General features: G+C 39.1%; 5 protein-coding genes across 6 annotated transcripts; 2 read left to right on the top strand and 3 right to left on the bottom strand.

The window, feature by feature from the left end:
- Positions 1 to 68: 68 nt before the first annotated feature.
- Positions 69 to 6,261, bottom strand: LOC123958100 (histone chaperone asf1b-B). The gene is made up of 4 exons (XM_046031319.1): positions 5,862 to 6,261; positions 4,651 to 4,766; positions 3,206 to 3,382; positions 69 to 862 (listed from the first exon to the last, which is right to left on the bottom strand). The coding sequence occupies exons 1-4, from the start codon at positions 5,968 to 5,970 to the stop codon at positions 671 to 673; spliced, it is 594 nt and encodes a 197-aa protein (XP_045887275.1). The 5' UTR covers positions 5,971 to 6,261; the 3' UTR covers positions 69 to 670.
- Positions 6,262 to 7,760: 1,499 nt separating this feature from the next.
- crb3a (crumbs homolog 3a) lies at positions 7,761 to 12,103 on the top strand. 2 transcript variants are annotated; one of them, XM_046042770.1, is made up of 4 exons: positions 7,761 to 8,045; positions 8,737 to 8,942; positions 10,496 to 10,542; positions 10,631 to 12,103. In XM_046042770.1, exons 2-4 carry the CDS (start codon positions 8,771 to 8,773, stop codon positions 10,838 to 10,840), a joined length of 429 nt encoding a protein of 142 aa, XP_045898726.1. In that variant the 5' UTR covers positions 7,761 to 8,045; positions 8,737 to 8,770; the 3' UTR covers positions 10,841 to 12,103. The 2 variants fall into 2 exon arrangements, with proteins under 2 accessions (XP_045898726.1, XP_045898733.1); XM_046042777.1 differs by lacking the exon at positions 7,761 to 8,045 and adding an exon at positions 8,102 to 8,292.
- A 1,626-nt stretch (positions 12,104 to 13,729) lies between these two features.
- Positions 13,730 to 16,779, bottom strand: tubb4bl (tubulin, beta 4B class IVb-like). Its single transcript, XM_046039783.1, has 4 exons — positions 16,538 to 16,779; positions 15,525 to 15,633; positions 15,229 to 15,339; positions 13,730 to 15,088 (listed from the first exon to the last, which is right to left on the bottom strand). Exons 1-4 carry the CDS (start codon positions 16,592 to 16,594, stop codon positions 14,031 to 14,033), a joined length of 1,335 nt encoding a protein of 444 aa, XP_045895739.1. The 5' UTR covers positions 16,595 to 16,779; the 3' UTR covers positions 13,730 to 14,030.
- Positions 16,780 to 18,752: 1,973 nt separating this feature from the next.
- LOC123967502 (nuclear factor 7, ovary) lies at positions 18,753 to 21,784 on the top strand. Its single transcript, XM_046043616.1, has 6 exons — positions 18,753 to 19,344; positions 19,587 to 19,682; positions 19,771 to 20,001; positions 20,087 to 20,109; positions 20,201 to 20,319; positions 20,398 to 21,784. Exons 1-6 carry the CDS (start codon positions 18,946 to 18,948, stop codon positions 20,934 to 20,936), a joined length of 1,407 nt encoding a protein of 468 aa, XP_045899572.1. The 5' UTR covers positions 18,753 to 18,945; the 3' UTR covers positions 20,937 to 21,784.
- Positions 21,785 to 21,971: 187 nt separating this feature from the next.
- LOC123967226 (G-protein coupled receptor 183) lies at positions 21,972 to 22,946 on the bottom strand. The gene has a single exon (XM_046043280.1). It carries the CDS (start codon positions 22,944 to 22,946, stop codon positions 21,972 to 21,974), a length of 975 nt encoding a protein of 324 aa, XP_045899236.1.
- Positions 22,947 to 24,160: the final 1,214 nt, after the last annotated feature.

The following is a 24,160-nucleotide window of genomic DNA, read 5'->3' as shown; positions in this document are numbered from 1 at the left end:
CGGGAATTTAAAACAGGGAAAACAAAATAAGCAAATTAGGAGGAACATAGTTATCACTATCACACATATACATAACAAATGCAATGTCCTTTTATTTTGGAACCCAAAATTGCAACAAAAAACACAGAGGACTTGACATAGCCCATACAAAGCCCATACAAAAACTCCACAATCTCGGTGGAGTAAAGTATAAGTGCAAAAGAATTAGAACACAAACATAAAGGCAGATTATCAAATTTCTGTACAGCAACATATTGCAGTTTATTTGCCTATTGCTTCAGTGATAAAATCCTCTTAAATGGGTACAAATCAGTTTTGCACCAACAAAAGCAAGGAAGGTGAATCACACATCAGCTTTCTGTTCTGTCTCAGTTCAGCTTTATATTTTCATAGTTACAGTTTTTCCTTCCATGAGTTAAACTACTTCCAATATTGCTCATAACGTCATGGCAATGACCCCCCATCTATAAGTGATGAGTATACCAGTGAAACGTTCATAATCTTCCTCATCTGAATGCCAAGGTGAGAGTTCCTTTTTGACAAGCTTCAGGTAAATAAAGGGCAGCTGTAAGGCAAAGATGTCTGTATATCCACACTAGAATGTCCATAGTCATTCCTCAAAAATAAGGTCTCGTGCTGTGAGTTATCACCTTTGGGGCAGGGGTCGTCTCTATAAGCAGTCCATAGAGTTATCTGGTAGAATCCCCAACGGTGGGGCCTTGCCTGGGAGACAGGATGGAGGAAGCATGGAGTTTGACGTGGGATCCACATTTTCAGAGTCTTCCATTCGCTCTGCACAACCTTCCCAGTTTATATGGAATCTGGTAACACGTGGATTTGATGCCAGAATATTTCTCTGGAGCTGAAAAGGGAAGAGAGAAATATAGGTAAATACTTTGTATAAGTAGATGCAGTCATTAAAGGGCAAAACAAGCATTTTAAAACCTGGGAGCTATTTTCACAAAGCTGCCCTAGGCGGCTTTTTGTTTTAGTACTTCTCTGTTTATTCTCTTTTGTTAAATAAATTCTTCAAAGACAATGTTTTTTTGTAACTCAATTATTTGCTCAACCCCTCACAAGGAATATAATTCCCACAACAGTTTGTAACTTGTGTACATAGAGAAACTGCTAGCAAGACTTTATTTCCCAATGTTACTCCAATACAACAAACTCCTCTCTCTAACTCAAGTTTCTATCGAGATCATTTCCATGGTGTTTTCAGACACCTGGCATAACAGTCTGAGCCTGTGGGTGGCAAAAAGAAGCACCTTTTGTGGATGTATTTGTTAAATTCCTCAAAGAAATACATAGAGGCTGCTGGCTGAAGCTACTGCACGGATTCAAAAATATTTTGTACCTATTAGTCATCTTTACCCCAAAATGTGTGAATACAGGGCCAAGGTTTAAAAATACAAACATTATCTTTTCAGCAATATATGCATATTGCTACTATCAGTTAGCAATACATCCCACTTCATTTGGCATATAGATTCAGGGCAAGATGTGAACCCTGCACTGTAGAACAGAGTAGTACAAAGGTATTGAAGGGTATTCATCTAAGAATGATTAATCAAATAAACAACTATATAATAACCTACATTTAAATTCAACTTCGCAACTGTATTCAATCAGGCACAGAAAAACTCACAGTAGTATTACTGAGGTTACTATCTGAATTAAGAACATAGTAACATTTCTGCTTAACTAGTTACATAACCAAGGGAATTTGATAGGATTATTAGCAATTTTTGAAGGATCAAACTATTGTTTGTTGTTCCAAAGTGCAGGCTCAACAGAAAGACAAGCTTAAATTCTAAAATGTATTAGTCCACCATGCTGCTCTATGACTACCTTTGTTCTTGCTATTTACATGGTTAATACAATTAACCAATGTCCTTAAATGCTATGGTTGTGTAGTATATTGATCTTTCACCAATTAAAAATGTGTGTTTATTAATGTTTTTATGGTGTACTATTTAAGATAATTTTTATCTAAGATAGTTTTTATAGCAAAATTCCTTCACAACACAAAGGGTTTCTACAGGTTTCACCTGGTCAAATTTTTAAGACCTTTTTAAGACCACTATGAATGAAATGTAAGACCTATATCACGACATCAAAAAAATAAACGTACAAAGGAAATGCAGTCACAAAATGACTTACAGAGTAAAAAATGTTTTAAAAAAAAATTATTCAAATTAGCATTGGGTGAAGTCTACGAAGCTGGCATTGGACGATGTCTACAATGAAACACCGGGATGGACGATGACATTGATAAGCTACGTAATTAACAAGCTGGCATGCCTTTTGTGTCTTAGTTTATTGCTTTATACATTTGTAGAAACTAACATAAATAACAGGCAACATGAGAACCACCTCCCTTCTGTATTACATTTAATTTGTACATCAACATCTAAAAGAATAATCTCCTCATTAGCTTAAAAGTACTAACTTTAGTTTGCATCCCTAATTTGCTTTTACGTTACTAACCTCAGCTCCTCTGTGGTCACCACCGTCCTTTCTTTATAATTTAACTATCAAGATGTACAGCACAGGACAGAGCTATAACCTAACAACTTCATGCTGATCTTATCCTCCGCTAACTTTCACCGTCACTTTCTGCCGCTCTCTCTCACATTAACCCGTCCTTTGAACAATGAGGAGAGGGAGACAGCCATGTGTTCAGTGTTACCATGCTGAAAATCATTAACGATTGTGTGAAATTTTAGTAGCAGCGCTCATTCATTAAGCAGCTAGTTTGTAATAAATAAATCCGTTTTATATCTGTGCTAGAACGAAATAGACTCGCGACATTAACACGACAGCTGCATGTTGGTCTTTGTAGTCATACAGAGAATTATATTTGGACTAGCAAAAGAAAAACTACAACACCACGGGAGGAAAAAACATTCTTGAGCGCTTTGGGAGCATTTCAATGAGTATTAGAGGTAGCGTTACATGGACATTGGAAAATTAAGACCTGTTTAAAATTATTAACACAAACTTCAGCCAATTTAAGACTTTTTAAGGCCTTAAAGTTTGATTTTGAAATTTAATACTTTTTAAGACCCCGCGGAAACCCTGCATTCAAGCTCATGATATACTACTATCAAAAGTATTATTATTTCAAACTGGTGAAGTAAGCATCAGGCAGTCATGCTGGGAACAGAACTCAGATTATTCAGAAATTGACCATTAGTCTGACCTGTGTGTAGTCTGGTTTGATCGGTGGATTTTCACGAAGCTCTGGGTCTGTGTATTCATTGTTCACATAGTAACCAATGCGAATGAACTCCTGGCCACGGTATGTGCAGGTAATCAGCACTACAGTCACACCAACAGCATCACTTTCAGGGATCAATCCAGTGTTGGGGGCATCAGCCTGTGAAAAGAAACAACACTAAAATGTGCAGCTTTTTTGTCCACTTGTCAAATGGGGATTGTGGCACCAGGGTTGTGATATTATTAATCATAATCTGTCACAAATTCAGCCGTAGTCTATTTTGACCATATTTGTGTCTATAAGTGGATTATAATATGGTTAATTCGAACGGTAAATTGGGCCTTTTTAGAACTTCATACATTTCATATAGATAAATGAATAGTTATAGATAATGCAGTGAAATCATTAAATAAAGTTCAGTATGCCGATTTCTTAACTTTTGTACCTTTATTTAAAAAAAATTTAATGCATTGTTTGAGAAATACATTACATTTTTTTAAAAACACATTTTGTCCCAACTTATAGATTCCTCAAACCAGGATTGCACTGATTAACTGTGGACCAACTGAAATTGATATTTGCTAATATTTATTACAAACAAATTTGAATATAGATGAGGCAAGTAAATTTGCGTTTCCACTCAAAATGTATTTCCATTGATTATTTCCTAATGTCTGACTGATCCTGTACCATAAGGGCTCCTGAGGCAGTTTATGATCCTGTATAGCCCCAAACAGACTTTCCATGATTCCGCAGAGCATGCAGAACAAGAGGCTGCTGGTTAATGTTATTATGCCACGAGCAGGTGTGGCTGAAGATAGTCGCACACTCGTAGCCACAACGCAAAAAATTATTTAAATAATTTACCAGCGTTTTAACATGGCAGACTGTCATGCGGACAGACTGTTTATAGTGAACTACAGAATGGTGACACTGTTTCAAAACATTTCTTTGGCATTTCTGTACTTAATTTCTTGTCATTTATCTGCTGACATAAATGCAGAAAACAATATATCTGAAATGAGCCAATACCAGCCGATTTATTAGACAGGCTCTAGTAGCCACTATCTGTACGTACAGCATCCAGTTTTTGACTGGAAAAACAACTGCCCCCAGTGAGACTTGATATAAAACAACTGTGTTGCAGCATGATTGACACATGTCCAGAAGAACAGGTGTGAGCATGAGATCTGCAGTATAGTCTGCTGGTAGTCTGAATGATGTAAAAGTGACTAAAAAGTGTAATTTCTGATCTTTCAAACTGCTTTGTGAACAAATACAAAGCTTTGCAGGAGAGAGAAATAATATTTAATTAAAAACTTTAAATATTTTAAATTTTTAAGGCAAGAGAATGCAATTGCAGATTTGAAAGACGTAGAAGGCAACACAAGGCACTGTTTCAGTTAGTTTGCCCCAACCAAACACACCTGAAACACAAACATATGTCTCCCAGCAGGTACTGGGCCAACCAATACGGAGTCCAGGACTTGGTCATACTCTTCACTCTCTGCTGAACCAACATAGATGATCTTCCATTCCAGGTCTATAAAAAATAAACAAAAAACAAAACAGAGAAAGAGAAGTTAGATTTCCCTATAAAAAGGATAAGTTATGAATGTACTGCTAGAGCAATTAACCAATTAGATTAGCCTTCATAAAACATGCCAATTAATATTGACGAATTGATTGTATTAGTAGTATTGATTGTACTAGTAAAAATACTTAACACAGCCTGGGTAAAGCTTCACATATAAATCTCAAATCATATGTTCAGTTCAGTTCAATTCACTTTATTGGCAAGAATGTTTCATTTACTGTCCATAGCAAGAGCTTGATATACAAAAATTAGTCTATATAATATAGTCACATTTACAGACACAGATCAAAGTTTCCAAGGCTCTGTTTTTACCTCTGCAAACTGTTGTGCATGAACAATAGCCATTTTATGTAAACAATAATCCACATCCTACTATGAACAAAAAAGAGCACAGCAAAGTTGATATATAATTTATCAATAATATTGTAAACATACAGTATATTGTAATAGCAAAGTGTAGCTCAAAATGTTGTCACTTTTTGACAAACGTTACGTGGTATAAAAGCACATTAAAGTAGACACTGAACTCTACTGTGTTAATACTTTCAATCCATTAACGTTAATGATTATTGGTGACGTTTTTATAGTTAATGTTACACTGCAGCCCTTGAAAAATACATTCACAAGACTCGAGGAATGACAAAGGCTAGTAACTTATTGAAATGAAAGGTATGAGCTGAATGCACTTCAGGCTAACGTTACGAAAGCTGACACTGACAATTTTAATAGTCTGCATTAGCATATTTGTAAGTTTCACAGATCTGACCTATATATAACTTATTAACGTTACACAACTTAAAAGTTGTCTCCATCATGTGGAACGCATTCAGTCAAGCTGGCTATTGTTAGTTGTCGTTAGTTATTACCTTGTAACGCTACGTTACCTTTTTATTATTTTGATGACTTTCTGAATAAAGTTAGCTCATGTATAGCTAGCTAACCTAGCGTTAGCAATATCTAGCACATACACTAAACTAGCAAGTGGCTCACGGTTTGACCTCAGACACACAAATATGAAAGCTTTTCTGCGATGGTACCTACCTTCGGGGAGGTCCTCCATACACTCAAAGGTTATTTCAAACTGAAACGGGTTTCCAAATGGACTCGGGTTATCTAAAACAGCCACATTCAACACCTGTACCTTCGCCATTGTTGCTGAAGCGCAAAAAGGGGGCTAGCCAAAAACAAACGTTCAAACCACTTTCCCGGGGAATGCTTCAAAAGCAATATTGCAACACAAGCAGTTCTCGGAGTCACGGTATTATCTGCCAAACACCTTTAATTTGACCAAATCTAAGCCTTATTAATACGACTAAATACACACTACTCACTCGGTTAATATTGATTATAACGTTTACCAGGCTTTATTAAATTTGCGGATAGATATGTTGCTCTCCCGCCGCTTTCCCTGTCCTACCCAGGCTTCTCCGCGCCTACGGTAAGCGGTGCGGCGTGAAAGAGGAGCCGCCTCCACTGCGGGAAAAGCAAAGTGCATCTATCGCCCCCTGGTGGCACGGTTATAGAGAGGTCTGGGTTCAGAAAATGAATTGCTCATTGCCCACATTTCTGAGTTAATTGGCCTACTTTAACCATAAACTCATCATTCTTTCTTGAATCAACCAAATTACTAAATGAAGTTGGAAGCATTATTGCACCGTGGCTTAGCCATTATATTTCTGCACTTCTGGTTATAGACTATATTGCATTACCTCTGTACCCATACTCTACTCAATGACAATAAAGTTAAATCTAATCTAATTTTCCTTGGATCTGTCAACTCTCAAATCAGTCATTATGTTGCAGGCACGTTGCTACTGTTTTTATTATTATACAAAACATAATAAGTTGGGAGGTAAAATAAAATACATTCTGTGGTGTCCAATCCCAAGAAGGGCAAACAATTATATATATTATATATATATTATTATAATTATATAATTATATATATATATATATATGTATATATATAAATTTCATTGCAAGACTATTTCTACAACCTATAGGACAACTTATTCAGGCTATTTCCCCTAATGCTTTATGCAACTGGGAAGACAACCATGTAGCCTATACCAGGGAGAAGAGCTACAAATATGTGTATAGAAACTGAAAGTGTTCTCCATTGGTCAGTAGGTGACAGAGATTAGAGGATTTAGACAAACATTCAAGACATACAAATATAGATATAGGAAATACAACAAGACAGAAGCAATTTGTACATAGCTTTTCTACATTAAAGACAGTAAAACCTTCTCATCGGCTGTCATGCCTTTTTTGCAATGAAATATTTTCTCCATTTTTTTATTGAATGAATCTTAGTTGAATGTAATGACCATCCAGCTATTCTGTGATATTATGGAATAAAATCCCACATAATTTCCGTCAGTGGGCCACAATGTCTACTCTCCATATTGCCATTATTTATGACAACTACATTTTATATATTAGTATTGTGTTACCCTATTAGTTTTTTAAATTAGGGTAATTAGTTAACTTTGTCTGTCTGACTGTGTCTACTCTCAAACATTAGCCTACTGTAAATCACACATTACTGAAATATGGTATAAAATGGTTAAACAAAACCACACACAAAACTCATCAGACTCACAGCTGTAATTTTCCATAGCACGTCTCTGCTTTTCAAAAACGCCTCGCTGCTCTCACACACTGTCCAAATGAAAACTATTTGACCACCACACATTAGGCCTAAAGCAGACCACATTTTCTTTGCCCCTCTGAGTCTGAGAAGGGGAGATTAGGTGAGGATTAGAGCCCACTGGACCAGCTGGCAGCCGAATTCATCCTTAAAATATCTCAGGAATGTTGATATCCTGTCTCGTGTTGGGTAACATGAAACCTGATGGAGGCGCTATTTCATGCCACTAACACCACCATCGGCCAGCCAGGTTGCTAGGTAAGAGCTGTACAGGAACACAGTCAAACATTGTATTCCAGCAGGTTGGAGCAAGTGAGAGCAGCCTGCTATCATAGCTTAGGCCTATTCAAAAAAGTTGAGTTTAAATCAAGTATCAGACGGCAAATAGGCATAATGTGACAAAAAAGTAATCAGGGTTATTTGTTGATAATATAAAAGTTATTTTGCGGTGTTATTTTAGAAATGACAACAGGAGAAACCGAGCCTGCTTTGCTTCAGTAAACTGCGTTTTTCTTCGACTTTGTACAATGGAGGATCTGTCCGCTCTGCTGCAGGTGGATAACTGCGCTCAGGTAATGTAACACGAAACTGAACCATGTGACCAATGGCGAATTGAGGAGTAGGTTAGACTGGGGGAAAAAACTGCTTTACATAAAACACCAAGTTGTAGGGTAGTGCAGTTCAGGATGTAGTCTGGAAGCCAACTGGACCAATACAAGTATTTAGTAGCACAGTAGGCGAAACCTTTTTTTGTCTTCAGATGTTACCTGTGCATTTCATTGGACTAAACCATTTGTTGCAGTTTCATTTTCGACAAAGGTGAGGCGGAAGCAATAGGCTATGGTTCATGAGGAATCAACCTGCTCAATGTTTCCCGTTTTGCTTCGATCACCTGCAAACAGCCTGAAGGTTACGTGTCTAACACACAACCTGTGGAAAATTAACTTTATAACAACATAGGCCTACTGTCTTCTTTATTAGTAGTAGGCTAAATATAATATTGTTGCGAATAAGATTTAACTGTTGTCTTTATTCTTTTATAGGCCTACGTGTGCTATAAACAGGTTATTATTTTTTGCCTGTAGTCTGAGCAGGTTTGATGGTGATTCAACATCAGGCTGAAATTGTGACTCATGTGTCAGTGGTTGCATGGTTGTTAGCTTCTTGACTAAACCTCATATTAAAGGAGTCTATAAGTGTCAAAATGAACTCAGCATTTGTCATAGATTGGTCCTTACATTCCTGACAATAATTTGTCTTCAGCTGTTCAAGGGGTGGCGTTAAATCCATACAGTGAATGTTGGAGCTAATGAAATGGACCCGAGCTGATGCCCCAAAGTCCCGGTCTGCCCACACTAGACCCTGCTTGTCACGGGTGGGGATGGCAGCGCGTCCGGATGTGCAGGCCATACCTGGAGTTGTGGTTGGGAGTGTTTTACTGCTGGTACTGAGCAGTAATCCAGTGTGGGGTGAGTCAGTAACCATGCCTTCATGTCATCTTCAAAACTCCCACACAAATAAACCATCCTTTTGACACCATACACACACACACACACACACCATTAAATCCTGCAATGAAAAAAACAACAACAACATAAGGGACATTCCAACTGAATCTGAAACGTGCAGGGGCTTGTCAGCTTGTTGTGAAAACATTGGACTAAGAAATGAATTTAGAAACACACTGCTATTTGAGCTATATAAAGATAAATATGATAATAATTGCACATACAAAAGAATTCAGTTTCACAATACATTCTGTTTTCTTTTTCGAGCATGGCTGCCCCCTCCTGTAACCCTTTTTGTTATCAAGTTGGACTTGTGTCCTTGCAAAGTTTACTATTTGCCCTAGTGAATGATTGACTCTGAAAATGGTAGAGGAAGGTTTAAGTTTGCTAAAAAAAAATCCTTCTCATTAAAGTGGTTCTGGGTACATTCGTAGTAATTAACACAAACAAACAAATCAATAATAGATGTGACAATATTTCCCCCCCCCCACATATTTCAAACAAGTGTGCTGTGCGCACTCAGCTGACTGTATAGCCGCAGTACACTATGCATTCCTGAGCCTCTCCTCCTCCTCCTCATTGACACTCCTGGTCAAGTAGTTACTATGTAGTTTCATGACGTCCCTAAGTAGTCACATGGCAGGTCATGGATAAAGTGGCTGGAAACAACAGCAGTAGACTGGTGGGATAAATGGTATGCTGTGTTTTGCATTTGTTGCCCTGGTGTGCGTACAGCTAAAAGCAACTTCTGCTGTGCTGGTGGTGGTGGTTCCTCTTTTCTACTTAATAATGTCAGCACTGCATTTAAAAATATTTTTAACTTTGATGCCAATAAATTGCACAGTTTTAAATGTCATAGTAGGTTTAAAGATGCTTCCTGTTACTCACTAAAAAATATTAAGTCACTTAAACATATTTGTGTTTTTGTCTTATCAGCTTTGATCTTTCGGTTATTAGTCATTGGAGTGAAAGTCACATCTCACTTAATGCCTGCAGTCATCTATGTATAGATTGTTTCTCAGTGACTGTTTACGTGCATCGACATTTTGATAAATATGCTTATTTAATTTTTTTGATGAGAAGATTGATGTCATATCTTAAATATGTAGCTGAAGCCAGCAGCCGATTAGCTTAGTTTAACATTAAGACTGAAAACAAGAAAATCTGAAGTCTCTGCTGGTTGTCTGGTTGTCAGCCAACCAATTTCAAAATACTTAAATTCAACCAGATTACTCTGAGAATATTTACAGCAGAAGTTGGATACATGTGCTAGCATACAGCAGCCTGGTTACTCAAAAAACCCCATGTTTACATGCGCTTGTTAATTAAAACAACTAGTCAAAGAAATCCTAAATTATGAGTTAACTATTAGTTAAGTTTTTTAGTTAATGGACACCCCCAATAGGTTACCAGGAGGTAGGACACCCATGCTTGTCTGTATATACACAGACAAGCAGTGAGGATAAGACTGCATTATTACTACAATGTTCCTGACATTTCTGCTCTTTTCACAGGAAATTCTACTACTATTGAAAGTGACACCAGTTCTAATAATACTAATGTAAGTGAAAAAACGTTTACATCAAATGACATCAGAAAAGATCCGGTGTCACCATATTGATCACTGCCTTGTATTCATCCATTTTCAGGGGACCAACATTGCAGCTATCGTGGTCCCTACGGTCATTCTGGGTGTCCTGGCCATAGTCTTGGCTGTTCTCGCCTGGCTCCTCTGCGTGGTGAAAAAGAAGAGACAGACCGAAGGGACCTATAGACCGAGTGCTGAGGAACAGTCTGGTGCAAGCAGCGTGGCGACACCAGACGCACTCAAGTTACCAAAGGAGGAAAGACTAATTTGAGATTTTGTGCTGTTTGTACAAAAGGACACAGGATGCAAAATGTTTGCATAGTAGCGTTCCTGTGTGACGAGGCTCTCTCCCTGCAGCCGATCAATGAAAGGAAAATCCTCCTATGTTTGAGAGGACTGGTTGCCAAGTTTGATGCTTTTACTTACCTCTTTCATTTCAACAAGCCCTGAATGCATGGTTCTTACATGGCAGAAAAGCACCTGGATGTGTGGATGTAGGGGATTTTAAGAACAACTGAACATTTCAAGAAAGTTTTGAGCATTTTTTCTCCCCGCACAAATGAAACAGTATTTTGTCACCACTAATAATTTTAGTTTAGAGATATTTTTCTTGCTTCAGCTGCCTTAATATACAGTTTATACATGTACTTGATTTGATTCAGTCTATTATGAAATACTGTCACTGGCTTAATTTATAGTGATCTTTTACCTTAAGCATTTGCCTCTGAGAGTCCTGATGTTTTTTTTTAGTCTAATAATGAATGTAATTGAACATCACAGTGCAAAAAGTCTTTATTTGAGAAAGATTGCTGTGTATTAAAAATGAGGTTATACTGAGATATTAAATCAAGTAAAAGTGAGCAGTTGTTTACATTTCAAATATTCCTTAAAGTAATCAAACTAATTTAAAATCACATTATTTAAAAACTTTTTTTATTTCAAGAGATCAATCATGCAGTGCATCATAATCAAGCAGATAATGTTTTACAATGTCACATGCTTATGTATGCTTTTGTCAAATAAATAACAAAAGTTGTTGTAAAATAGTTTACTTTAAAAAGCATTGAAACTAATATTGAAAGGATATTTGAGAATATCCTCAACATCCTGTTCTAATTTATAAGTTTTCTTAAAATGACATGATGTTACTAAAGGTATGATTATGTTCACCGTATGCAATCCCAGTCAAAATAAGATGTGAGTATGAAGCAGGGGAACATTTGATAAAAATGTATTTGAACCACGTACAAAAAATCATTGGGGAAAAATGATAAATTCCAAAACTATGTATTTGTCTTACTGTAGGATGATAAAACAGCTCGGCAGATAAGGAGTCCTGGTAGAGTGAAAAGTTCAGCTCCTGTAACAACCAGTACCTGACTGTACAGGTTGTTACCTGATAAAGACTATAAAACACTGAAGCCAATGTTAGTCTTTCTGGGGGAGAATGCTATCTATAATGAAAAATTGTAGAGAGTGTATAACTGTATGTTTATGTACAGGTATTTTATAAATCCTGGTACCTCTCCCTCTCTCCTGTCTGTCGGTGGTTCATTCCAAATGTTTTGGATCTGGATCTTCATCAACCACTCCTCTTGACTCTCTCTCCCCCTTATGTGCATGTTGTCCTCTCTCTATCTCTCTCTCTCTTCCTCCTCCAGGTCTCTGTGGTGGAAAGACAGTTGTGTGGCTCAGGTCCTATGTGTTTGGCGACATGAGGTTTCTCAATGTACTGCTGGATCCATATTCTTCATATTTAAGTTATTTATCATTTAGTCATAATGATTATCCACACTATTTTTCCTTATGTTGGACTTTTCTGTACACAACATCTATTGCATGTCTGTGCATCCTGGGAGGGGGATCCGTCCACTGCTGCTCTTCCTGAGCTTTCTTCCATTTTTCCCATTTTCATTCAAATGTCTAAGGAGTGTGTAAGGACAGAGGATGTCGTATACTGTACAGATTGTAAAGCCTTTGAGGCAAATTTGTGATTTGTGATATAGGGTTATATAAATAAAACTGACTTACTGTAAGGTACTGACTGAAGTTTGGACTTGTTTGAGCTTGTTGTTGGTAAAGTATGGTAAGGTCTTCACATACATGCTCCTCTCAAATCACTTGATTTTGAGATCTGAAGTGAAATTAACTTTTTCCTAAATTAGAACACATATCAAGGTAGGATTTATAAAGAGAATACACATATAAAAAATAAGTATTTTTTATCATCTACACTGATAATATTGGATTGTCAGTTACTGACTCAGAGTTCTGGAGAAAAAATACATCATATTCAGCAAGACATCCCACTGATTAGAGAAGCCTACATCTACAATTCAGCTGAGCATAGAAAAGGTAGAGCTGGTGCCCAGACTGCTTTTCAAAGGAATTTTGTAGTAAACCGGTAAAAATAATTTGTTTCTTTCTTATCCACAGGAGCTGGGTATTTTCACAAAGATTAACTGTTCCTATTATATCCTGCCCTGACTGTCTGTCTAACCACTGGCAGAATTTAAAATTTATTTTGGGTAATCATAGTATTATAGCTTTTTTTCTTCTTCTTTGTTTTTTGCTTATACATTGAATTCTCTCCAATCTTGACTGCATTGATGCTAATGCATCAGTCAATTTGTGGACATCTCCTTACTGGTCTTAGATGGAAAAGAAGGCTATACTACTTGGATATTCAGTAAAAGATTAGTACCCTTGCCTTCTCACTGACTACAAACATGAAATACATTCATACTTCTTTTCACCGTCATCATATTTGCATCATGTTATGATTTACAGGCTGTATTGAGTTCAACTGCCTGCAAACCTCTTACCTGTAAGAAAGGTTATTCATTCATTAATCATTCATCTTTGGATAACTATGACCTGGATGACTTTGAACCACAGATAAATCATTGATTGATTTCCCTTTCTTACAGGTAAGAGGTTTACAGGCTAAGACTAACTGGTATTTGAATAAAATTATATTTAATATTTGGAATGCATATTTTATATGGACCCTGCGTATAATGTTGTGACCCTCTTAAGGGACCTGACTTTCAGGTTGAGAACTACTTCCGTTATCAGCATGTTGTAGGACATCACTGCAGTGCAGTACGGTCTGTAATAACATTAAGTACACATTAAAACAAATCAATAAAAACTCAGAAGCAGTTCAAGTGGCCTTTTAATCAAATTTTAATCATACTCCAATTTCAAGGCTTTACTGTTAAAATCCACAGAACAGATGTATGGATGCCAATAATTCAGAGCACTCACAACACAAAAACATTTCAACCAAAAAATTCACTAACATCACGTAACTTCAATGTCTAACAGTATGACAAAAAAGATTTATATATTGACAGTTTTTGGCAGACCATTCAATTCATGATGGAAAGGGACGAAAGGGATGGAGCTTGGGGATGGGTGACATGAAATGAGGTTTGGCAGATGGGTAGGCTGAGGTTTTAGGCGACCTCCTCCTCTCCCTCTTCCTCAAACTCGCCCTCCTCAGCGGTGGCATCCTGGTATTGCTGGTACTCAGACACCAAGTCATTCATGTTGCTTTCGGCCTCGGTGAACTCCATCTCATCCATGCCCTCACCAGTGTACCAGTGGAGGAAGGCCTTACGGCGGAACATGGCAGTGAACTGCTCGGAGATGCGCTTGAACAGCTCCTGGATGGCTGTGCTGTTGCCGATAAAAGTGGCAGCCATTTTGAGGCCACGGGGTGGGATATCACAGACGGCGGTCTTCACATTGTTCGGGATCCATTCAACAAAGTAGCTGCTGTTCTTGTTCTGCACATTCAACATCTGCTCATCTACCTCCTTCATGGACATGCGGCCCCTGAACACAGCAGCCACGGTGAGGTAGCGGCCGTGACGTGGGTCACAGGCAGCCATCATGTTCTTGGCATCGAACATCTGCTGGGTGAGCTCGGGCACAGACAGGGAGCGATACTGCTGGCTGCCTCTGCTGGTGAGGGGGGCAAAGCCTGGCATGAAGAAATGCAGTCGGGGGAAGGGCACCATGTTGACAGCTAGTTTACGGAGGTCAGCGTTGAGTTGGCCGGGGAAACGCAGACAGGTGGTCACCCCGCTCATTGTGGCGGACACCAAATGGTTGAGATCTCCATATGTGGGGGTTGTTAGTTTAAGTGTGCGGAAGCAGATATCATAGAGGGCTTCATTGTCAATGCAGTAAGTCTCATCTGTGTTCTCTACAAGCTGGTGGACAGAAAGAGTGGCGTTGTAGGGTTCCACCACAGTGTCGGACACCTTGGGAGAAGGCACCACGCTGAAGGTGTTCATAATGCGGTCAGGGTACTCCTCGCGGATCTTGCTGATGAGCAAGGTGCCCATGCCGGAGCCAGTGCCGCCACCCAGGGAGTGGGTGAGCTGGAAGCCCTGGAGGCAGTCACAGCTCTCAGCCTCTTTCCTCACCACATCAAGGACAGAGTCCACCAGCTCGGCTCCCTCAGTGTAGTGGCCCTTGGCCCAGTTGTTTCCAGCTCCACTCTGACCTATAGTCAAGAGTGTCACAGTTCATTGATGTAGGAAAAATGGGCAAAGTTTTCTCATGGAAGACCAATTCAAAAATGAACACACTCATTTCTGATGTGATAACAGGTGAGTGCATCTTCACTAAATTCACATAGCTTACCAAAGACAAAGTTGTCAGGTCTGAAAATCTGCCCGAAGGGACCAGACCTAACTGAATCCATCGTACCAGGCTCCAGGTCCACCAGGATGGCTCGGGGCACATACTTTCCACCTGAAATCAGGTCAGTTGGATCAACAATGTTATTCCTTGTAAATCTTAACAAGCTTGTTAAGCATGATGCATTTACTGTAAAACACAAACGTCTATGTAAAATAAATTCATTTGCATAGTGGAAGAGCTGGATAGGTGAGTGATGAAATTTGCTCTCTTCTATTACAGCTGAATCTGTAGCTTACCTGTGGCCTCATTGTAATAGACGCTGATCCGGTCTAGCTGCAAATCGCTGTCTCCATGGTAGGTACCAGTGGGATCAATGCCATGCTCATCACTGATCACCTCCCAGAACTGAGTAAAAATAAGCGTGGAATGAGAGTAGGTAGAGACATAATGTTAATTTAGCCCAAGGTAAAAAAAAAAAAAAAATAAAAAAAACTGAAAAAACACAATATAAAGAAATTACCATGCTTAGGTAACAGTAGGTAGATAACAGATTCCCAACACCCTGAAAGAGCATAGCTACTTTACAGGAAGCTATTTTAAACATGCAAAGCTGCAAGACAGTTTAATTCTCTTTAATTCAGGTCTAAAGTGCAGTGTATTAGTCTGAAATGCAGACTGTCTCTGGTGTAATCAGACAGATGGTAATAATCTGGTAAGTAACAGTATTTGATAGTATAAGAACAAACTAAAGTATGAAAGGTCAACAAGCTTTAAACCACTAAAGATAACATGTCCGTGTTAAAATAAGTAAATACCCTTTGAATTGGTGTAGAAAGATATTTGTTTTCAACATCAATTGGTGTAGAAAAAAAAATATTGGTGAAAATAGGTCATAAATGTGGAGGGGGAGGGGAGGCTGCTGCTATTGTGGCAAAATGTTACATTTTACTACAGATAATCGTTGATATAATGACGTGCAGAACTCGAGAAAAACGCAGAAATGTCTAAAGCTAATTTTACATGCAATTATTAAAGCGATTTTTTTTTGTCTGTTGCATGCATGTAAATCAACGAGTGCACGAAACGTGAGCCCAATGTAGTCCAAGCCCTACAGGAAATATCAATAAGCTATCGTTAATGACGTTAATTTTGAATCATTGCACCAAACCTCAATCAAGACACCGTATTGGGTTTATTGTAGAAAATTCTTGGAGGATGTATTGGACGACCCCTGTCAGCGCCACCGTGGCAGCCTGCACAAGTCATCACCAGAACGCAAAACAGAGAAAAGCAAAACTCAGTAGAATACCTTTGCTCCGATTTGGTTTCCGCACTGACCGGCTTGCAAATGCACAATTTCGCGCATTTTGGACTTGAGGATACGATGGTGATCGAGCAGGAGATTGGGAACCTGAGCAGAAGAGATTTACAGCAGAGATTCACAGGATGATGGCTCCTGCGGGCTAATGTCCGGGATTTTCTGCACCGCCTCTAAGACAGTCTACTGGGCTGAATCGGTGGTGCAACTTTACGTCATCGCCATGGCAACCAAACAGCGGAGGAGAGAGGGAGGGACCAAGACCCGTGGAAATGGCGGATAGGATGCGAGGAGCTGCATCAGTCATCGATAAGATTGTCACCATTCTCACGGACTGAGTGCACCCACATACCCTCCAAACGCACACACACACACACACACACACACACACACACACACACACACACACAGAGTCCTATTAAAGCTACACCCTTCAGATTCAAGGTTGTTGTTTTGCAGTTTTAACAGTGTATCGCACTAAAATGAAATCATGGAGGTATTCTGCCATCAATCAGCCATTGCTTGAAAGAACAAAGGATAAGTAAGATGTATTAGCTTGAGTTTGAAGACTAGGCCTACTTGGTAGACTACTTCTGAAAAGTATCAACTTGATGTTATCACAAAGTATTAAGAACCTTTCGGCGCCATGAGGTCTTATTGAAAAAATAACCAGGATGTGCAGCCATGTAGGGTCTGGATGTCAAAAGTGTGCTTTACTTTCTTTAAAATACTTTACACTTGACAATTTTTACAATCAAAATGGGAAAACACTGACATATACTTATGGTTGCATAAGAGAAACCAAAACAAGTTAGAAGAAATGCAAAGTCATAAATGTGGGAATTCATCATGGACTTGTCCATCAAGGCCAAAAAATGTCCCGAAACTTCATTCAAAGTCCATTAAATAACAGGTTTACAATTTTGCAAAAAGTCTGTCTTAAAAAATAATATAGGAGCCCATCGACACAAGCTTTTCTTGTCATGATCATTCGTCATGTTCATACTGGCCAAATAAAAGATTTCTTCCTAATGTCCAATGCAAGTGATGGGAACAAAAAAACAATTTTTTTTTCTCAACAATCTCTCCACTGCAGCTCATCAGGGAAACTCTGTCCATGGAAAAACAATTTTGCATAAAATGAGGAATGTAGATTTTGTCTCCAGTCCCCAAAGCGCACTAGGATGGGATCTCTAAATGGTCGGTATGAACAGGAGGAAACTATTGTTTTAAGATAAACTTGAAAAATCGTGAACCTATCCTTTAAGTCCTTCAGCCAGTTTCCACATTAAAGCAGGGAAGTATGTATTGTTTCTAAGTTATCATGTCTGATTAACTGACGGAAAAAAAGCCTATATTATATGTGAACACTAGTCTCTACCATAAGGCAGACATGTTTTTGGGTTTTTACATTCAGAATGAGAGACAGTCTTCTAAAAACTTGTCACTTGGAACAACAACCTGCACCCACATGTGTAAATGCAATGCCACTTCAGATTAGATATTCACTGTGTTGCCTGATCTATTTTGGGCTACCACCTATTTCACATTCTGGCTTCCTTGGGTTACAGTTTTCTTTCATAAAGGAAGAAAAAAGCTTCCTCTGGACCCTAAAAATGTGAGCAAATATTGTCATAGCAGCATAAATATTCCATGTTATTGTGTAAATCATCAAGACAAACTCCAACTCTGTAAATCACATACATAGCATAAAACATATCACAACCAATCAATAATCTGTCTTGTCTACAGTACATTAACATGCTTATATGGTTAGTATAATAAAATCCTGTTGGTGTAAAAATCTGGTTTAGCCAGTCTGGGTCAAAACTCACCGGCTAAATGATAAAAAACCTACTGTGAAGTGTGTTGGGCAACAATGCAACACTAAATTTCTAATGTCACTACATTTACTGATGCATGATATTATTTACAGTACATTCTTTTTATCTGGTGAATTGCACAATGAATTGCACAATGAATTAATGATTCAATAGGTATCTTAAAAAAAAAGTGTGCAGCCTTGGGCTGTTACGTGGGTGTCAACACCGAAACATTCCTAAATGATGTCATTCCAAACATGCAGCAAGTTACCAACAAGTTACCAACAACTGGCCAATAGGGCTTTATTTCCTGTTTCTCAGCACTGCTACATGCAGTACTTTTTCACACAGCTACATGTGTTACTCCCACAGAAGTCATGCACAGGAAAACCAAGAGCATTTGCTACATCAAGAACAATAGTTTGGCAGTTAGTGTGCTCTGAGGCTTTCAGGAGACAAGTTTAACTACGCACGCTAAATCATCTTGTTGTTAACAGAGGAATCATTTAGGACCTAAAGCTTGAGGACTTGTGCTGTTTTGAAGTGTGGATTTACTATATTGTACATGACAAACTAATGATCATGTCAATCCCAGAGGAGGATCTTACATGTCCAATATGCTGTGACATCTTTAAGGACCCTGTTTTACTGTCATGTAGCCACAGCTTCTGCAGGAGCTGTCTGAAGGGCTGTTGGGACAAATGGTTACGTGCGTGTCCAGTATGCAGGAAAAGAGTCTCCAAGTCCAGTGCTCCCTCCAATTTGGCTCTGAAAAATGTATGTGAAGCTCATTTGCAGGTCAGGAGGCAGAGTTCAGTGCTGGAGGATGAGAAGAGTAACTGTAACCTGCATGTGGAGAAGTTGAAACTCTTCTGTCTGGTTGACAAACAGCCCATCTGTGTGGTGTGTCAATCTTCCAAACTGCACAAGACTCACGAATGCTTACCAATAGAGGAGGCACTGCAGGACTGCAAGGTAAGGAAAATAAATATATCACTGTGTTTGTCAACTACATTGTAAAAGCAACCTACTACACTGACTCTGCTGTTATGTAATAAAGATAACACCTAAAGGTAGAATGCTGTCCCACAAGTCTGTCCTGATTGTAATCCCCACTGCTATTTTTCAGCTATGAAAAGGCCTAAAACTCAAAAACATGAAAGTTTATTCTTTTAAGTTATCTGATCTCAGCTGACTGAGGTTTGTTTGATTTTCAGGATGAACTTGCTTTAACTCTCAAGAGCTTGCAAAATAAACTGGACAGCCTTGAAAGAATTCACACAACCTCTGCAAACATGATCAAGTACATTGAGGTAAACTGTGATGAGATGACAGATATTTGGTTTTGAATAAAAAATCTGTTCAATTAAAATAAAGAGAATTTGCAATAATCTCCCTCAGAGTCAAGCGGAGGAAACACAGAGATTGATCAACAGCCAATTCAAGCAGCTCCATGAAGTCCTCCACCAAGAAGAGTCAGCCAGAATAGCAGCTGTGGAGAAAGAAGTAGACGAGAAGATTGCAGCAATAAGGGATAGGGATAAAGAACTTTCAGCAGAAGAGCTGTCCCTCACAGAGACCATCTCAGTCATACAGGAGCAGCTGAAAGAAGATGATATGGTCTTGTTGAAGGTTCGTACAGTCCAGTATACATCATTGTTTTAATCATTGTTCCCAGAAACTTCCCTGCTTGACAGTGACCTTTTCCATTTTCCAGAATTTCAAAGACACCCAGGACAGGTATGTCAACAAAGTTATGTATTAACATTCTTTCTTGCATTGATGTTTTGACTGACGTATTCTCAGTGGAAGGTATCTGCTGTTATCACAGAGGGAAAAGCATAGAGCTCCGTTCAGACAGCATGTCCGGGTTACTGATTGATGTGACAAAGCATCTCGGCAACCTCAAGTATAGAGTCTGGGAGAAAATGCTGGACCATATTGACTATAGTGAGTACGCAAAATTATTATTTTCTTCAGGTTCACATTCTGGAAAAGAAGAATTGCTCAATCTTTCCTGTCTTTTAGCTCCTGTGACTTTGGATCGAAACACAGCACATCCCTGCCTCATCCTGTCGGACGACCTCACTTCCCTCCGCTATTCAAAGCAGCCAAGCTATTGCCCTGACAACCCAGAGCGCTTCCACATCAGCCCTGAAGTTGTAGGCATGACTGCGCTGGGATCAGGAAGTCACCACTGGGTTGTGGAAACAGGAAGTAATCAGGATTGGCTCCTGGGTGTGGCCTCTTTGTCTGTGCCCAGGGACGCTGAGATCTCCGCTCGGCCCGAGAACGGCTTCTGGACTTTGTGTTTCAGGGACGGAGATTTCAGGGCGATGACCTTGCCACCCACCACACTGACAATCACGAAAAGGCCCAAACAAGTCAAAGTGCAGCTGGATTACAACAGAGGGACAGTGTCTTTTTTTGACCCTGATGATGACACACTCATTTATGCATTTACAGACACATTCACTGAAACTTTACTTCCATATTTTTATACACAGAGCAGTCATCCATTGAGAGTAGTGCCAGAGAAGGTACTTGTCACAATGTTGCGTCAATAACTGGATAAATTCTTTGTTAATTAGGTAATAAAAATAGAATCCCAGTCCCGTTTTGATGGATGAGCCAAAAAATAAAAAGTTGTGATTGGTGTACTGACGGCCTATAATGTAAAATTTCTCTCAGAGGGCATGCAAAGTATTCATCCAAGTTAACTATTCTGTGTAGTGCAGGTGGCTCTTCCAATCATTGTTTCTGTCATGCTGCATAAAATGCTACATTATGAAGTGCTCTTACTTTTAAAACCAATTGTTGAGTTAAGTTAGTATAATATTCAGGGATGGTGTATAAATTGCTAATGTAAGTGGCTAAATATGACTTGCTCTTTATGGTTGAAGAGGGGGAGAGCACATTTGCATTTGGTGAAAATGTTTAAATAAATATCAAGAAGTTTTAGGATTGTACTTGGGTGGGTTTTGGTGTGCAACAAGCCCTTTCCTCATATATATGTATGTATATATATATATATATATATATATATATATATATATATATATATATATATATATAAATATTTTGTTGTTTTTCAAATATTATGTTTCTAACCCACACACTTTAAGAAACATACATACACTTATACCACACACACACACACACACACACACACACATACACACACACAAACACACACACACACACACACACACACATTCATCATTGTATAAATCTGATAAGTTAAAGAAAGAATTCATTAGTCCAAAGTGCGGTAACAGTTTATTAGTCTCTTCTGCACACATGATGGCGCCAAAGTCAAACTTATATTTTGAAGGATTATAGTCCAGAACATTACAATGGAGAGTACTTTAAACGCATTTTTTAGTTTATGAAAAATTAAAATGATGATTTTACACTTGTTGACTCTTTATTGAATATTTTTTAAGATAGAATTTTCTCTTTTCTTTCTATTTTGTCAGGATTAGTGTCCCTCACTCTACGTAAAAATCTATACACAGCATTCACTTCCTTGTCTCATGCCTCTTTTTTAGAGACAAATGTTAAACTGAGCATCCACAAGGGTCACTGTGTATTAAACCTTCTTAAATCTGAACAGGTGGATTTTCTGCAGGTGGAATTTTGTTTATCGCCGCATAGACACAGGTGCAACACTTCTTAACACAGGTGTCTAAGAGGAAAGGCACTTTCTCCAGACGAGATAGATAAACAAGTGGCTGGATGGTGCTGCTGATGTTGAGGAAAGCAAAGCCCACAGGCTGCACGTAGCAGCGAAACACATCAGGGGTGTAGTGATCTTCAAAGGGAAAGAGAGCTACAGGTGGCAGGTAGTTAAATACAATGATACAAAGGATAGCGAGCACCATCTTGAAGGCCTTTTTCTTCATGGGGTGCATCTCATCTTTCCCTGTGCCACGGGACTTCTTCAGGGCCCATAGTATGCACACATTGCACAAAACCATCCAAGTAAATGCTGCCAGGATCTCACCAGTGAACACCTTCTCGAAGTTGGGGAGGCCTCCCACAACCTTGGCTCCTGAGTAGGCAAACGTGATGCAGAATACCAGCACTGAGAGGCTTAACCTGTACTTGATGTGTTTAAGCTGCCCAAACGTAATTGGAAAGAGCACAGCAACAAAGCGATCTAGGCAGATACAGGAGAGAAACAATGGTCCACTGGTGTCTTTCACACCGTAGGAGAACTTAATAGCATACCACACATCCTTGCTCTGCCAATGGTAAAGGTTAAGGAAGCTGATGGGTGTCATGGCACTAAAGTAGGCATCCATGAAGGCCAGGCAGCCCAAGAATATGTCTGAAGTGGTAGGCTCTTTGCGACTGTGGATGAGGATTACAATGACAAGTAAGTTGGCAGGGATTCCCACCACTACATTGATGCTCTGCAGGGTCAGGTCAAAGAGAATGGCCTCTACCTGATTATCGCACCCGTTAAACACACTGAAGGGTTTTACTGTGGCATTGATGTCAGCGGTGGCATTGAGAGAGAGTTCAGTTGGGAGAGAGGTTGGGTTGAGGGATGAAGACACATTTCTCTCCATGATTCTACAACTGCAAAAACCAGGACTCTGATGAAGTAAGAATAAGAATAGTGGTGATCAGGGTTTTGCACTCACATAGCCACAATGATACATTTTCTCATTAAAGCCAAGTGTTTATCAAGAGTTATCTTGTTTTCTAGTTGTAAATGATGCAGCCCGTGTCATGTCACATAACTGTTGTTGATTATAATCCTTTCTGATATGCTGAGAAGTTTATTCTCAGTAGAGTTAAACTAATCGCACAGTAAAGCCAGGCAATTCCCGGAGAGCAAAAACATGTTACAAACACCGTTAGGGATTCTCCTAAGGCAGTTATTTTGTTATTGTGTCTGTGTGGACTTTCCTCTGGGAACTGTGACTCCCTGTATGCAGGGACATCTAACTCACTTATGGGACTCATATGAAAAGCACCACCCTTTCACAGCAGAATAAAAGGGCAGCTATTCCCAAATTAAAATGGCAAGGTTCATATTCTGCACGCAGACAATTGCTTGAGACTATTAGTTTGTAAGGGCAGGGAAAATATGGTAATTTCCTGGAGCTCTTAAAAGCCTGTTTCTGACATTTAGCTATTCCTAAAGCTAATTTCTGACCAGAAAAGGATGATAACCTGGAGAATAAATACAATAATGGCTGGATTGATGGAATAATAACGGGAGGAAGACATGAAGCAAACCATTACATGTGTCCTGAGCCTTGTGCTCTCTGTCTCTGTTTATGGGCCCCACAGAAGAACCACAATTGGATGCTTGTTTTTGCAGTTTTTCTAACACAGGCCTTAAATGTCGAGTTTTGTTTGGGGCTCTGGGACTATTTACAGCAGCTCTGAGTCAGGCTGATTTGCACAACCTCTTTGAAATTGTGAAAGTCTTCACATGCAGTACACCTGAGCTCCCTCCACTGAATGGACTATTGGAGCCAGAGGCTGTGATCGTTCTTTGTACAACCATCAAGGGGCCTATTCTGGTTTAATGTGGACCTTTCTGCCTCTTGCTCCCTCAGTGGATGGTGTTTCTCACCTCCCTCTGCTGCTGGCTCTGCCTCAGGCCACGAGCACTCCTGAAGGACTAATCACACCGACGACGGAGTGAAGCTCTTTGCCAAGTTTCTTGTCCCTGGAGATGGCAAACTTAATCAATTGAGATTTTCTTCAGGCATATCTACTGAAAACAAAAAAAAACAAAAAAGAATATTAAACAGTATTTTAGAGCATT

Source organism: Micropterus dolomieu, linkage group LG02, assembly GCF_021292245.1.
Source record: "Micropterus dolomieu isolate WLL.071019.BEF.003 ecotype Adirondacks linkage group LG02, ASM2129224v1, whole genome shotgun sequence".
In the NCBI taxonomy this organism is placed as follows: Eukaryota; Metazoa; Chordata; class Actinopteri; order Centrarchiformes; family Centrarchidae; genus Micropterus; species Micropterus dolomieu.
The sequence above is the reverse complement of the archived record's forward strand: the minus strand, read 5'-3'. Positions and strand labels throughout refer to the sequence as shown.

What these genes read in the sequence shown, in the direction of transcription:
- LOC123967226 (XM_046043280.1), bottom strand. Translation starts at nt 22,946, where the DNA reads ATGGAGAGAAATGTGTCTTCATCCCTCAACCCAACCTCTCTCCCAACT.
- tubb4bl (XM_046039783.1), bottom strand. Translation starts at nt 16,594, where the DNA reads ATGCGCGAAATTGTGCATTTGCAAGCCGGTCAGTGCGGAAACCAAATC. An exon ending in GAAACCAAATCGGAGCAAAG is followed by an intron (nt 15,634 to 16,537) that starts GTATTCTACTGA and finishes ATTTTTACTCAG; the next exon opens with TTCTGGGAGGTGATCAGTGA. An exon ending in ACCTGACAACTTTGTCTTTG is followed by an intron (nt 15,089 to 15,228) that starts GTAAGCTATGTG and finishes TCTTGACTATAG; the next exon opens with GTCAGAGTGGAGCTGGAAAC.
- crb3a (XM_046042770.1), top strand. Translation starts at nt 8,771, where the DNA reads ATGTTGGAGCTAATGAAATGGACCCGAGCTGATGCCCCAAAGTCCCGG. An exon ending in GAGCAGTAATCCAGTGTGGG is followed by an intron (nt 8,943 to 10,495) that starts GTGAGTCAGTAA and finishes CTCTTTTCACAG; the next exon opens with GAAATTCTACTACTATTGAA. An exon ending in CCAGTTCTAATAATACTAAT is followed by an intron (nt 10,543 to 10,630) that starts GTAAGTGAAAAA and finishes ATCCATTTTCAG; the next exon opens with GGGACCAACATTGCAGCTAT.
- LOC123958100 (XM_046031319.1), bottom strand. Translation starts at nt 5,970, where the DNA reads ATGGCGAAGGTACAGGTGTTGAATGTGGCTGTTTTAGATAACCCGAGT. An exon ending in GACATATGTTTGTGTTTCAG is followed by an intron (nt 3,383 to 4,650) that starts GTGTGTTTGGTT and finishes TTCTTTTCACAG; the next exon opens with GCTGATGCCCCCAACACTGG. An exon ending in TCAAACCAGACTACACACAG is followed by an intron (nt 863 to 3,205) that starts GTCAGACTAATG and finishes TTCCCTTTTCAG; the next exon opens with CTCCAGAGAAATATTCTGGC.
- LOC123967502 (XM_046043616.1), top strand. Translation starts at nt 18,946, where the DNA reads ATGATCATGTCAATCCCAGAGGAGGATCTTACATGTCCAATATGCTGT. An exon ending in AGGCACTGCAGGACTGCAAG is followed by an intron (nt 19,345 to 19,586) that starts GTAAGGAAAATA and finishes TTTGATTTTCAG; the next exon opens with GATGAACTTGCTTTAACTCT. An exon ending in GCTGGACCATATTGACTATA is followed by an intron (nt 20,320 to 20,397) that starts GTGAGTACGCAA and finishes CCTGTCTTTTAG; the next exon opens with CTCCTGTGACTTTGGATCGA.